This window comes from Parasteatoda tepidariorum, unplaced genomic scaffold, assembly GCF_043381705.1.
Source record: "Parasteatoda tepidariorum isolate YZ-2023 unplaced genomic scaffold, CAS_Ptep_4.0 HiC_scaffold_1270, whole genome shotgun sequence".
Lineage (NCBI taxonomy): Eukaryota > Metazoa > Arthropoda > Arachnida > Araneae > Theridiidae > Parasteatoda > Parasteatoda tepidariorum.
Window position 1 is genome coordinate 1 of NW_027261366.1, and position 13948 is coordinate 13948.

General features: G+C 30.5%; 2 protein-coding genes across 2 annotated transcripts; one reads left to right on the top strand and one right to left on the bottom strand.

The window, feature by feature from the left end:
• Nucleotides 1-713: 713 nt before the first annotated feature.
• LOC122272852 (zinc finger protein 271-like) lies at nucleotides 714-7232 on the top strand. The gene has a single exon (XM_043056881.2). The coding sequence runs from the start codon at nucleotides 1854-1856 to the stop codon at nucleotides 3429-3431; it is 1578 nt and encodes a 525-aa protein (XP_042912815.1). The 5' UTR covers nucleotides 714-1853; the 3' UTR covers nucleotides 3432-7232.
• A 2979-nt stretch (nucleotides 7233-10211) lies between these two features.
• On the bottom strand, nucleotides 10212-13299 carry LOC122272850 (SUN domain-containing protein 1-like). Its single transcript, XM_043056879.2, has 3 exons — nucleotides 13096-13299; nucleotides 11641-11733; nucleotides 10212-10573 (listed from the first exon to the last, which is right to left on the bottom strand). Exons 1-3 carry the CDS (start codon nucleotides 13255-13257, stop codon nucleotides 10457-10459), a joined length of 372 nt encoding a protein of 123 aa, XP_042912813.1. The 5' UTR covers nucleotides 13258-13299; the 3' UTR covers nucleotides 10212-10456.
• Between the last annotated feature and the right edge of the window lie 649 nt (nucleotides 13300-13948).

Genomic DNA, 13948 nt, shown 5'->3' on the forward strand with positions numbered 1-13948 from the left:
AAAAATTAATATATATATATGTATTTCAGTAAGGAAAAAAAGTAGCGAATATTTAAGATTTGTAGCGTTCGAAAAATAATAAGTAGCCCAAAAAGTAGCAAGTAGCGAAAATTCAATTTTCAGTAGCGGGGACTTTTAAAAGTAGCCCAATCCGCTACTTGTAGCCCAATCTGGCAACACTGCATCCAAGCTCTTGGCGATAGCATTTGTTTGGCAATCAGCCAAACAAATGTGTTTGGCATTTCAGCTGATTGCCAAAGTTTAGGGTTATAAAACGGCTGGCATTCAAGACAGTGTAATAAGCTTCATCCCATCTTTCAACCTACAATAGTCCCGCAGTGCACTGATCGTTAAGACACGATTCCCAACAGATCACCGAAGTCAAGCATCACTGGCTGCGGTCAGTGTGTGGATGGGTGACCACTTGGATCAGTCTGCGTAGGGACCAAGGGTGTGCGGTATTGGTCCTCGTTAAACTGTTCTACCGTAAAGTGCTCGACTTTGCGTGGAGGTCGTCGGACTACCAAAGCGGGGGTGCCATCCCCTCTGCGGAGGATCAAAATTGTAATCGCATGTCTTCGGATCATCCTCCGGGATGTTTCCCAGACCGTCGCCAATAGCCCATTGCGCAGCTCTATTGCGACGTAAATGAGCAAAACAAACAATCTGCAATAAGCGAGCTATAAGCGTAACCAAGCACAGAGCTCTGAAAATGCTCGACAGTAATCATCAATCAAACAATCTAAACAATCCGAGCTTATAATTTGTGCATCATGTTAAATAGCAATTCTTGCTTTAATATGTGCGAAATATATGCATTGATTTTAGTTTGTGTGCTCCAAGATACTTACACAATGTTTGTCGAAAAGACATGGGCAATGAATGGAAAAGAATAATTATTATAAGCATTAAATGACAAAAAGTTTTTTTAAAATAATGTGAAAGCGTAATTTCTATAAACTGTTTCAGATCTTGTTTATATGTCACAGTCTTAAACTTATTTATGTGAAACATGCAATCAGAGTTTTTCATAGAAAAGTCATCGAACTGACCACAATAATGGTTGACTGGTTTAAAATCCAACTCTTATAATATATGTAACATGAGTTTTCACCAAAATTAATATGCCTGAATACTGTCGTGTTGATATTAGTGAAAAACCTTTCTCTTTTATTATATGTAGTAGGAGTTTTTCTTTTTCAATAGCGATCTAACTAAGCATAGTACTTTTCATGCTGGTGTAAAGCCTCATTCTTGTTGTACATGTAACAAGAGTTTTTCATATATTAGTTACAGGACTTACACTTAACACAGTTCATGTTCACACTGGGATGTAACATTATTTTTGTTGTATATGCTATGAGAATTTTTCATGCAACAGTAATCTGACAAAACACAGCTGATGTTCATACTAATGAAAAACCTGATTCTCATAGTAATAAGAGCTTTTCATCAAAGAGTGATCTGATTAAGTATAGTTGCGTTCATACTATTGTGAAGTCTTATTCGTGTAGTATATGTAACAAGAGTTTTTCATAAAGAATTCGTCTGAGTATACACAATCCTGTTCACACTGGTGAGGGATTTTTACCCTGTAGTTTATGTTATAAGAGTTTTCCCCATAGAAGTAATCTGACTACACATAGTTATGTTCATACTGGGGAGAAACCTGATACTTGTAGTTTATGTAATAAGAGTTTTTCACAAAAAAGTCATCTAACTGAACACAGTCGTGTTCACACTGGTGAGAAACTTTATTCTAGTATGTAACAAGATTTTTTGCAAATCAGTCGTCTGACCAAACACAGTCATGTTCACACTGGTGAGAAACCTTATTCTTGTTGTTTATTAATATGAGTTTTTCAGAAAAAAATCACGTAACTGAACACAGTCGTGTTCACACTGGTGAGAAACCTTATTCTTGTAGTTTATGTAATCAGAGTTTTCGCTGTAGAAGTAATCTAACTACACACAGTTATGTTCATACTGGTGAGAAACCTTATTCTTGTAGCATATGCAACCAGAGGTTTTCGCAAAAAAGTATTCTAATTTACCACAATCGTGTTCACACTGGTGAAAAACCTTATTCTTGTAGTATATGCAACAAGAGTTTTTCACAAAATAGTGATCTGACTAAACACAGTCGTGTTCACTCTGGTGAGAAACCTTATTCTTGTAGTATTTGCAACAAAAGTTTTTCTCGAAAAAGTACTCTAACTGACCACTATCATGTTCACACTGGTGAGAAACCTTATTCTTGTAGTATATGCAACAAGAGTTTTTCAAAAAATAGTGATCTGACTAAACACAGTCGTGTTCACTCTGGTGAGAAACCTTATTCTTGTAGTATATGCAACAAGAATTTTTCGCGAAAAAGTTATCTGACTAAACACAGTCGTGTTCACAGTGGTGAGAAACCTTATTCTTGTAGTTTATGTAATCAGAGTTTTCGCTGTAGAAGTAATCTGACTACACACAGTTATGTTCATACTGGCGAGAAACCTTATTCTTGTAGCACATGCAACCAGAGGTTTTCTCGAAAAAGTACTCTAACTGACCACTATCATGTTCACACTGGTGAGAAACCTTATTCTTGTAGTATATGCAACAAGAGTTTTTCACAAAAAAGTGAGCTGACTAAACACAGCCGCGTTCACACTGGTGAGAAACCTTATTCTTGTAGTATTTGCAACAAAAGTTTTTCTCGGAAAAAAACTCTAACTAACCACTATCGTGTTCACACTGGTGAGAAACCTTATTCTTGTAGTATATGCAACAAGCGTTTTTCGAAAAAAGCTAAGCTGACTGAACACAGCCGTGTTCACACTGGTGAGAATCCTTATTCTTGTAGTATTTGCACCAAAAGTTTTTCTCGAAAAAGTATTCTAACTGACCACTATCGTGTTCACACTGGTGAGAAACCTTATTCTTGTACTATATGCAACAAGAGTTTTTCGCAAAAAAGTCATCTGGCAAAGCACAGTCATGGTCACACTGGTGAGAAACCTTATTCTTGTAGTATTTGCAACAAAAGTTTTTCTCGAAATAGTACTCTAACTAACCACCATCGTGTTCACACTGGTGGGAAACCTTATTCTTCTAGTATATGCAACAAGAGTTTTTCGAAAAAAGCTAAGCTGACTGAACACAGCCATGTTCACACTGGTGAGAAACCTTATTCTTGTAGTATTTGCACCAAAAGTTTTTCTCGGAAAAGTCATCTAACTGACCACAATCGTGTTCACACTGGTGAGAAACCTTATTCTTGTACTATATGCAACAAGAGTTTTTCGCAAAAAAGTCATCTAACTATCCACTATCGTGTTCACACTGGTGAGAAACCTTATTCTTGTAGTATATGCAACAAAAGTTTTTGGCAAAAAAGTCATCTAACTGAACACAGTCATGTTCACACTGGTGAGAAACCTTAGTCTTGAGTATATGGAACAATAGTTTTTCGAAAAAAAAGTGATGTGACTAAACACACTTGTGTTCACACTGGTGAAAAACCTTATTCTTGTAGTAAATGCAACGAAAGTTTTTCGCAAAAAAGTGATCTGACTAAACACAGCCGTGTTCACAGTGGTGAAAAACCTTATTCTTGTAGTTTATGTGATCAGAGTTTTTCATACAAGAATCATCTGACTAAGAAGAGTTGTGTTCACACTGGTGAGAAATCTTATTCCTGCAGTATATGTAATAAGAAGTTTTCGCAATTAAGTAATTTGACTGAGCATTTTCGTGTTCATACTGGTGAGAATCCTTATTCCTGTAGTTTGTGTAATTAGAGTTTTTCACGAAAAAGTTATCTGACTAAACACAGTCGTGTTCACACTGGTGAGAAACCTTATTCTTGTGCTGCATGTAGTAAGAGTTTTTCATGTAACACCTGATTCTTGTAGTTAATTCTTAACCTCCTATTCACCATTGACACTGCCCTAATGTGAAACACCCAGTTCCGAAACCCCTGTTTGGAAATATTGACCACGAGTCGAAAAGTGTATTTTTCATTATTTTTGGACCGTCTGTTTCCTAACTGGGGTTTTTTGAACCCGCTGTTAACTTGCACTCCTGTGTTAGATTTACAGCTTTATTAATTGTTATTGTTTTCATTTTTCGCTGATATTTTTATAACAATTTTTCTATGACAGAATTATAAATAGATTGCATTGAGTAATTAAATTTGAATTACTCTTTTACTGGACAAATGAAAAATATGTTAAGCTTTGTTTTCCTAACTGAGTTGTATGGATGAGCAAAAGGGTCTAAATATTACAGTTGGGAACCGATTATCCGGAACGGTCGGGACCATCACTATTCTGGATAACTGATTTTTCTGGTCTTCTGAATCGCTACAAAAAGCCGTTTTTTTTATTGTTAAATCCAAGTAAAAAAATAAAAAATTTGGAAATAATCTTAAAAATAAAAGAAAACGATGAAGTAATACACTAATGATTATTTCCAAAATGATGGTAAGGTAAACATCTTTAAAAAAAGAAAGAAAAATCGTAAAATCTTACGAGGTAAAAAAAATTTTTTTTTTTTAANGAGAAAATTTATCGAATTTTGTTCCGGTTTTTTGTTTTTTTGATTTCCGGATAACGGGTTCTGTACTGTATTATTATGAATTTAGATATTTTATTATTACGGATATCATAAAGCTGCACACAAACACAGAAATATTACTGAAATTCAATTAAAAATACTTTTATTTTAAACAAGGATCAAGAGAATTATGCTAACATCATTCTTATTCACATTTTTAATATTTAACATTTTATCAATAACTTAAACCATTGAGAAAAATTTTACTTTTTTAAAAACTTAAAATCATATTGTATAAAATAAAACCTCTCAGCTCAGATAAGCATAAATCAATACATTCCTATTATTCAAAAGAAGCTATAATTGTGCTGGCAGCTGCCGATCCCTGACAGTGAGAATCACTGTCAGGGATATGATGAATAAGATAAGTCAAATATCATAATCTAAACAAATATTCCAAAACTTTTAAAAAAATCATACAATCAAAATTTTTATTATTTAAATAATTGTAAATGGAAATATATCAGTTGTATATGCCCCAGATGTCATAAAGTAGCCAGGCCATATATTTAAAAAAATGTTAATTAAAGACAGCATTTTAACTTCATATAGTATTAAGCAAATAATCTCTCCCAAATGATTCTATTACAGTACAGAACCCATTATCCGGAAATCAAAAAACCGGAACGAAATTCGATAAATTTTCGTGCCATTTTTAAAAAAAAATTTTTTTTTTCCTCATAAGATTTTAGGATTTTTCTTTCTTTTTTGAAAGATGTTTACCCTTCCATCATTTTAGAAATAATCATTACAGTATTACTTCATCGTTTTTTCTTCTTTTTAAGATTATTTCCTATTTTTTTTTTTAGTTGGGTTTAACAATAAAAAAAAAACGGCTTTTTGTCGCGATTCAGAAAACCGGAAAAATCTGTTATCCGGAATAGCGATGGTCCCGATCGTTCCGGATAATCGGTTCCCTACTGTATATCCAAATATTCAGCTGATTATTTGATGGTTATAAAATTCTAAATGGTTATTAAAGTTGTTTGATGCAGATTATTGTGTAGTTAAAATGTTACCTCGCATCAAGATTTGTATTGATTACGTAATATTTATTGCAGCATAATTTTTGATGTATATTAAAATTAATGTTATTATGATTTATTGAAAATAATGTTTTTAATTTTATTAATAGATTCACTTATGGAAAAAAAAATTTAAAATGTCATTCGCTATCTTCATATCTAAATATTGCACATTATTTTGCCTGTTCATCTCTATACTATAATTTATTTTTGGGCAAGATCTATAATAATTTTATGAATTGTATTCTTTTTTAAATTTCTTTCAAGCATCGTTTTTTTTTTTTTCATTAAAAAAATATAAATAAAAGCTTGCTAAATTAGTTAGAATCTTATTACTTACACTATTTATTTGAATTATTATTATGGACACAATCTGAATTATCTACGTTTTTTTTTTCCGAGTGAAAAATTATTTAAGTGCAACAATGACTGTTAATAATAATTTGAGAAATATACATAATATCTTCTATAGAAGATATTAACCCAGTAAAATTTAGTTTTCATTTTATTAATAAGCATTTATTTGATATAAATTAATTATAGTTACATCTAGTTATAAATTGACCACACTGAACATCAAAAGTGTTAATTTTGAAAACATAAACAAATAAAAATTCGCCTACTGCGCACCTGCGGTTACTCAAACCGGGGAAATCTTGAGGTTAAAGTTAGTTGGGTCTAACTGACAAGCAGTTACGTACATAGTGAAATGAAATTTTGGAATCATAAAACATGTGGGTTTGTTTCCATGGTGAATACGGTGTCAAGTAGAATCCCTGTTAAGGATTTTTATGCTCACTGCTCTGTCCATACTGCTGACTAACTTTATTATTTTTCTAAGTTTATACAGATAATGTTTAATGTTCACAATAATTTTCATAATTACATTGTGTAACCTGGAGTCTGTCCAGGCCGAAGGAGTCTGTCCATTCACTTTAGGAAAAACGGTAGAACTTTTTAGGTAGTTTAAACCTTTTCCTTGAAATTTTATTTTTGTATCCCTTAAGAAATGATAAATCCATATTTTTGTGTTGAATTTTTAATACAATTTTTAATTTTTCACAAATTAATGTCTAAATTTTCCCAAAATAGGTACCTCTCAGAAAAACCTAGACAGATCCCTGGTAACTTTATTTAACAATTTTTATCAAAAAGTATTTTAACTATCTTGTCCAGAGCGTTTCATATAAAATCTGTTTGTGAAGAGGAACAATATTTGTTTCTTTCAATTCAGTTGGGCAGAACTGATATAAGACATTCAATATCATGAGACTTAGTAATAGGGACTTAACTATAATTGGCTGAATGTTAAGTTTTCTTAATACGACATTCTGTTTGACAGCTATCTGTAGTAAACATTTTCAGAATAATGCTTGCATATTATAACTACCAAGAAAAATTTTTTTTTATAAAAATTATTTTTATCAAGTTTTACTAGTATTTGATACAATTTAAAATTGTTTATCATAAAAGTTATATCTTATCAGAATGTTTTATACAATGTCTTAAAACTGTTACTAGAATTAATTTTTCAATGTTTTTAAAATGAATTAGGAAATAAAAGATTTAAAATAAATAAAGTATCTATCAGAATCAATAATACATTATTTAGTTTTAAGCAGATAAAATTTTATTCTATATATTTTTTTTAAATTTTAAAATCCATATTAAGGCAATGTAGAATTGAACAGAAACTAGCAAAAAATAGCCATGACTATATACAATATCATAACACTAGGCTATAAGTAGGATACGACATCCCTCTTATTTTTTTTTTAAAAAAAGGGTTTCCAATTTAAAATTTATTCTGTCCATAAGTCCGGAGTTCTACATTTTAAAGACTAAAAGTTGATGACTGGTAAAGATCTTTAAAGTGTTTACCATACTATTTTTAGTTCCTTTTAATATTATTGAAACTTAATTATATGCCCATTTATATATAGACTTATGGACATAAATTTTAGTAATTGAGAATACTTGCTTCAGTGTTAAATAATAATTTAGGGTTTCTTGCAATTTACTGAATCAACTCAAGTTATACCCACAAACACTAACTACATGAGGTAAAATTTTGTGAAGCGCTATGATTGTCGTAAATGTGGGGGTTCTCATGCATGGGAAATAAATGGTTAAAAAAAAATTTAAGAATTCATTTTATTACTGTAACAGCTATCATATCATTACAGGGGTTTCTTAATTGAAATTGGTTGAAAATAATCCTAAAAAGTTAAATTGGTTATAAAGCTTTTAATGAATATCTCATATTTCAAAATATTCATTAGTTTAAAAAGAGTACTTTCAGGGAATAAAAATTTTTTTAAATTAAAAAAAACCCCTCCTACTACACTACTGGCCATTAAGTTTTTTCTACACTACTGACCATATCAGTTAGGCGACAAACATGAAATTTGTGGGACAGATAAAGCATGTTGTGGTATGCAAATGATTAGCTTATCAATGCATTCATGCAAAGCAGGCGGCTGTAAGAGATACCTACAATGTGTATAAAAGAGATTTGACAGTAAGTTTCTCATACAAAAATTGAATTTGAGCATTGTTCTAAAAGAGTTTATGTTATGCCTCGTGTAAGAAGAATAAATGCCTACCTACACATATCCAAGTTTGAATTGTGGCCTACCAGGATTGCTGTTCATCATACCGAAGTATTGCTGCTCTCGTTGGTCGAGATCCCATGACTGTTAGCAGTTATATGAAATCGATGGGTTCACGACGGTCGCATGGAACACCATGCAGGATCTCAGTGGCCCCAAACCACTAACAGCCGAGAAGATGGGGTCATTTGCAAGACAACAAGTGTCTGCACAAACAATTCGACGACGTTCGCAGCAGCATGAACCATTGACGTTGTTAGATAAAATTTATTGGGGGGGGACCATACTTGGACTGTTAATTTCAAGTTACTTGAGGAAAAAGTTGTATATATATATATATAGATTGGTAAAAGTAACTTTTTCTTAATGTATGATGAAAACATGACATTAAACATGAAATAATTACATTTCACAATGTAGTCAATATCTTTTACTAACATTCAATGCATTATTATGAAAACTGAAACATCTTGATACTATGCAGAGTGTTCGTCCTCATCGATAATTTTAGAATCGTCTTAAAAGAATTAAATTTAAAAACAATTTTCAAATTAGGTGCTACTATTATTTAAGTACCATTTAAGCAAACTACTGTTTAAGAGAACATGAAAAAACTATTTGGAAAACTTAAGAATCACTACTAAGACAAACGGAATTGAAAACTTAAACCAGTTTGATATCATTTTATTTCATAACCGTCGTTGCCAATTCAACCCAAATTTTGGTTTACGAAGAAGGTAAGGGAACTCCTAGATCAAGTATTGGGAGAAATTTGCCATCGTGGAAGACTTCTGATGGAACTAACCTACATTTACATTACTTGAAGAGGAAAACCTTAAAAACTCCCTCTGTTAGCCTGACGGCAAGGGGACTCTAACCTATAATGCGTCCACCACTGAGGATATTTTACATCAGCAATGTGGTTGGTGCCAGACGGGAGCGGAAATTGTATCGACCGGCCATCACTGGGATTTGAATGCGGTTCACCTCATTTGAAGGTGAACGCTCTATCCCCTGCCCAAACCAGTTTGATTTTATAATCATCGTTGAACAGCCGACCCTAATTTCAGTTAAGACTACTAATGTTCAATTCCTTAGCCTTGTAATTTTGAACCGAATTCAGAAGACAAGAGAACCCCTGGATCAAGAATTGGGAGAAATTTTCCTTCAGAGAGGAGATTCCGATGAAAATAACCTGCACTTGCGTTACGTGGAGAGAAAACACGGAAACCTTCCACGGTTAGCTTGATGGCTTAGTAAATTTTATACTCTGTTCAAAGAAAAATGACAGGGGTTGCGAACTAACCTATACGCATCCCTTTGGAGTGGTGCGTATAGGTTAGGAAAAAAGCACCACCGTTTTCCCCGAGATGTAAAAAAAAATTTCCCTTTATTTTACACTCCTAAGTACAAGGATATTACACAAATGAATGATTAAATGAGCAAATGAATAAACAAATTTTTGAAATTTATTACTCTGAAACTATTAAAACAAAATATGAGGCAATAAATGATACACTAAACTTAAGAAAAATGTACCTATGTTTTTTCAGTTACAAATATATGATGTGTAACCCTTTTGCTGTATCTTATCTGTAATCACGTTCATATCAAGCTTTCTGCAAGTTCTTGCAGAGTTTTCAGTATTGATAGTTCATAAACAGTGTCTTAATCACAAATAATTTGTGCTTAATTTAATGGCTTACAAAATCTCTGGGCCTTAAACCATTAGATTTTTTTTCATGGAAATATGTCTTAAGTTTATGAACCATAGATGCCAAAAACATCATAGCTACTGGTGAAAAAAAAAATTTATACATTTTTTTTAAAAAAATTCGTGTATAATTTTTTGCAACACATGTCTTAGTTTCAAAAATAACAAATTTGTAAACTTTTGTTTATGTTAGCCCTAAGCAGTTTTGTGTTCACAATAAGAACAAAAAAGGCCTTTAATCGTAATACAAATGAATTGAAAAATTTTTTACTTAAGGTTTTATTGATATAGAAATAAAATGTTTTTCAAGCAATAAATTTTAAAATTATAAAAAGCAACAAAGTTACTCTGAAAACATTGATTTTATAATTACTACAATTTGCATAACAAAATATTCTGTACATTATTTTACAAACAATAAAAACTCTTTTTCTATACAAAATAATAAGTATAAAATTTATGGCACACTGGGACAGTTCACCGCACATCCATATCACAGTTTAAAGCTTTGGTTGTTTTCCGTGTACCCTAAATCGGTAGAGACAGGTGTATTCCATGTTTCCCCAATTGCTAAGAATTTTCAACTCCACAAAAGAAAAAGCATCACTATATGTAGTCTGAAATTAAACAGTATATAAAGTGATTATGAAGTTACAAGCGAGTAAAAATATACAGTCAAACCTCAACACTTTTAACTCTAAGAGAAACCCCTAACAACTTCCATGCATTTAAAATCATAAAATTTTTTCATGTGTTAAGCAGGTTCCCCAGAGTGTATCCGGCTATTATTTAAAAGTTATTTCTTCATAAGTCACCATATTTGCTTTTTCATTTGAAATTGCATTGTGTAGAAATTCTTTGTACAATTTCCTCTTCTGATATATCGCCCGATGCTCTTGTATTTTTACATTTTTCAAATTATCACATAATGCAACATTATTATTTAGATTAACTACTAAAAAGTACAAGTTTCTTTTGAGGCCGAATAATTATAAAGTTTAATCCAATCTTAAGGAAAGACCTTTTCTCTGAACGCATATTTTAGCTGTCATGATTCAGGTGATTTCTTTTCAAAAATGATAATATCTTTCTTATTCATAAAAAATTAATGAGAATCTTTTAAGGATATGAGGTTAAGAAAGCATTTTAAAATATTTGGAAAAAGAAAACTTTGGTGAAAAGTATTTCAGAAAATCAAGGGTCAACCAGAAATGTATTTGGCTAAATATATATATATTTGTGGATATAATCGTGTGGGCTGATGAAATGATTATCTCTCTTTTTTTTCTTAGTTTTTTTTAGATAAAATTTCATCTTTTTTTTTAAAATCAGTTTGTTATTTTTTTAATTATTATTTTCCCCCTTTTTTTAATATGTCTATAATTTTCCTTTGTTTTATCTTCATTTTGAACTATATATATATATATATATAAATTTCCCTTATAAGAATAGAAAATGAAGATTTCTCTAGCGACATCCCTAAATTCATGCAATTAAATAATGATATAATGCCTATTGTGGTAACTTATTTTTATCACGAAAAATTAAAACTTAATGCCTATAAAATATAAATGAAAAATAACTGCTACAAAACTATGAAGATACTTAGAAAAATAAAATACAAAACATTTATTGTAATCTGTAAAAGATAATAATTTTAACAAAGGTTGAGTCTTATAGTTACCTGCGCAGGAAAATATTGAAGAGAATCTTCATATTGGTCAAAGATATAATCACCAAGTAATTTTCCTTCATTATCTTTCTCCGAAACTAGACCCTGAAATAAAATACTTATAAATATATACCTGAAATAAAATACTTATTTCATACTTATTTACAAAATATCAGTTTAATAGGGTTTTTATGCAAGTCATAACTAAAGGAAATGTGCTGGAAAGTGTTTTTCTTTTATTAATTTATTTATGTGATACCATTTTTAATTTCATTTCTAAAAAGTTCAATAAATTTAACTATTGCAATTTTTATATAAATCTTCTGGGATCTTAATATCTAATTTGCAACAAATACTTAAAAGTACAAATGTAAAACGTTTTGAGGAAAAGAGAAATACACATTCTTTTAATTTAATTTCTTTTGGTTAGTTTATTATCCATCAAATTTTGAAATTAAATAGCTATAATTAGCTAAATGAGATTTAAATTTATTTATTAGTATAAGAACTGAAGTATTTATCTTTGTTACCATTAGATTCAGAATACTACAGAGTTAGCCCAGGACAGATATTTTATAGGATCAGGTGGGGGAAAGTGTTTTATATACATTGAATTCACATAGATCAAATATGAGGCATAACTTATTCATTTTGTTTTATTGTTTTCTTATAGTAATGCATTCAAAAGAGCATGTTTTGATATAACTACTTTACTCTAGAGGGGGGTAAAGTGGGTATAGTTCTAAAATTAGTATAAATTTTACTAAATAACTTTTTTAAAACATATTGTTCTAGATATAAAAATGCTCTCAAACAAATGTATCATGATAATATTTTTAAAAAAAAAGTAATTTTTTTTATTATTAAATTAAGGAGTTAACGTTTATGGTTATCAAAATTAGGTATCACTTCGGATGCAATATATTTCGCTGAACTCTACAAAATTTCATTAAAAAGCAAGAAAAGTGTAATAGTTTTTGGTTTATTTGAAATATAAATGAGAGAGTAAATATTAATATATAGAGAGTTAATTTAAACGCTTTTACTATTTATAGCAGGCATGTATTTTTAGTGAATTTAGTTTAGGAATCTTTATTAGTTTTCCATGAAAAAACACCATATGAATGCAAAAACTTGCACGAAGACTCATCTATATCTTTAAATATGCTCGCTAAATTATACCATTATGCTATTCTGGTAATTCTTGGATTGTGTGATACTTCTGTTATATTGTTAATCCCCATTCTTCTCTTTTAAAGATAAAATTTAAAAGAAATTTTGTTTTCGGCATTATAATTACTATAAAGAGCTATAATCCAACAAGTAAATTATTATCCCTAAGGGATAAAAAAGGACAAGATGAATATAAATATTTATTTCATCCTCTCTATGAATATAAATATTTATTTCAGAATTTTCTTTTGATTTTCGAAAAATTTACACCAGTATTTGTGAATGAAATCTTACCCAAACTTGGAAACCTTTAGGTGCACTGTCAATAGATCCTGAAGGAGACAAAGAGAGAGGTATGTGTTCCATGGTGAATCCAGTCACTTGTATTGTATATGATAATTGTATCACCAAAAAACCTTGGCTGCCTTTAAATGCCCAGCACTTTCCAGGTTGCATTTCAGGCTAAAGATAAATTCATCGTGATTTTAAAAACTAAGCTACTTTTAATAATGCAAAAAATATGTCACATAGGAAAAATTGGTTATTCTCCATGGGTTTGTTTAACTAATTATAGAAGTCCAATTATAAACATGATTCATAATCAGAATTAAATCAGGTTTTTTTTAAAGATATACATTAAGAACTTAAGTTAAAATTTATAGAATAATTATAATTGAAATACTATTAAAATAAATCAATAAAGTATGCATTTGTAACTCTATTACTGAATTAAAAATTGTTTAATGCATGTAGAGGTACAGCTCAAATTTATTAAACTGAAAAGCAAACTAAAAAGAAATCAAAATTAATTTCAAATTTTTTTTTTGTTGATATAAAAAAAAAAAGATATATAGGGGAGAGTCGGGTAGCCCCGCCCACCTAAGAAGTTTTGCTTATATTTCTGTATAATATTGAGTAATAATCAATATTTTTGTATGTTTCTATTGTTTTACCATCTAGTTAAATTATGCAAAAAGAATAAACCAAAAAAAGAATAGTTTAGCTTAAAAAAATAGAAATTTAAAAAAACATGTTTTTTAGCTCCTTTCAAGATGTGTCGGGTAGCCCCGCCCAGTTACAAAAATTGGGTTTTTTGGCTATTTTTCAGGTGTAAATGACAATGACCAATGTATCGACAATAGATAAA

Bases quoted from the DNA above. Each gene is read 5' to 3' on its own strand.
- LOC122272852 (XM_043056881.2), top strand. From the start codon at position 1,854: ATGAGTTTTTCAGAAAAAAATCACGTAACTGAACACAGTCGTGTTCAC.
- LOC122272850 (XM_043056879.2), bottom strand. From the start codon at position 13,257: ATGCAACCTGGAAAGTGCTGGGCATTTAAAGGCAGCCAAGGTTTTTTG. The intron at 11,734-13,095 runs GTAAGATTTCAT...ATTTTATTTCAG, and splicing joins CTAAAGGTTTCCAAGTTTGG to GGTCTAGTTTCGGAGAAAGA. The intron at 10,574-11,640 runs GTAACTATAAGA...GTTTAATTTCAG, and splicing joins TTCAATATTTTCCTGCGCAG to ACTACATATAGTGATGCTTT.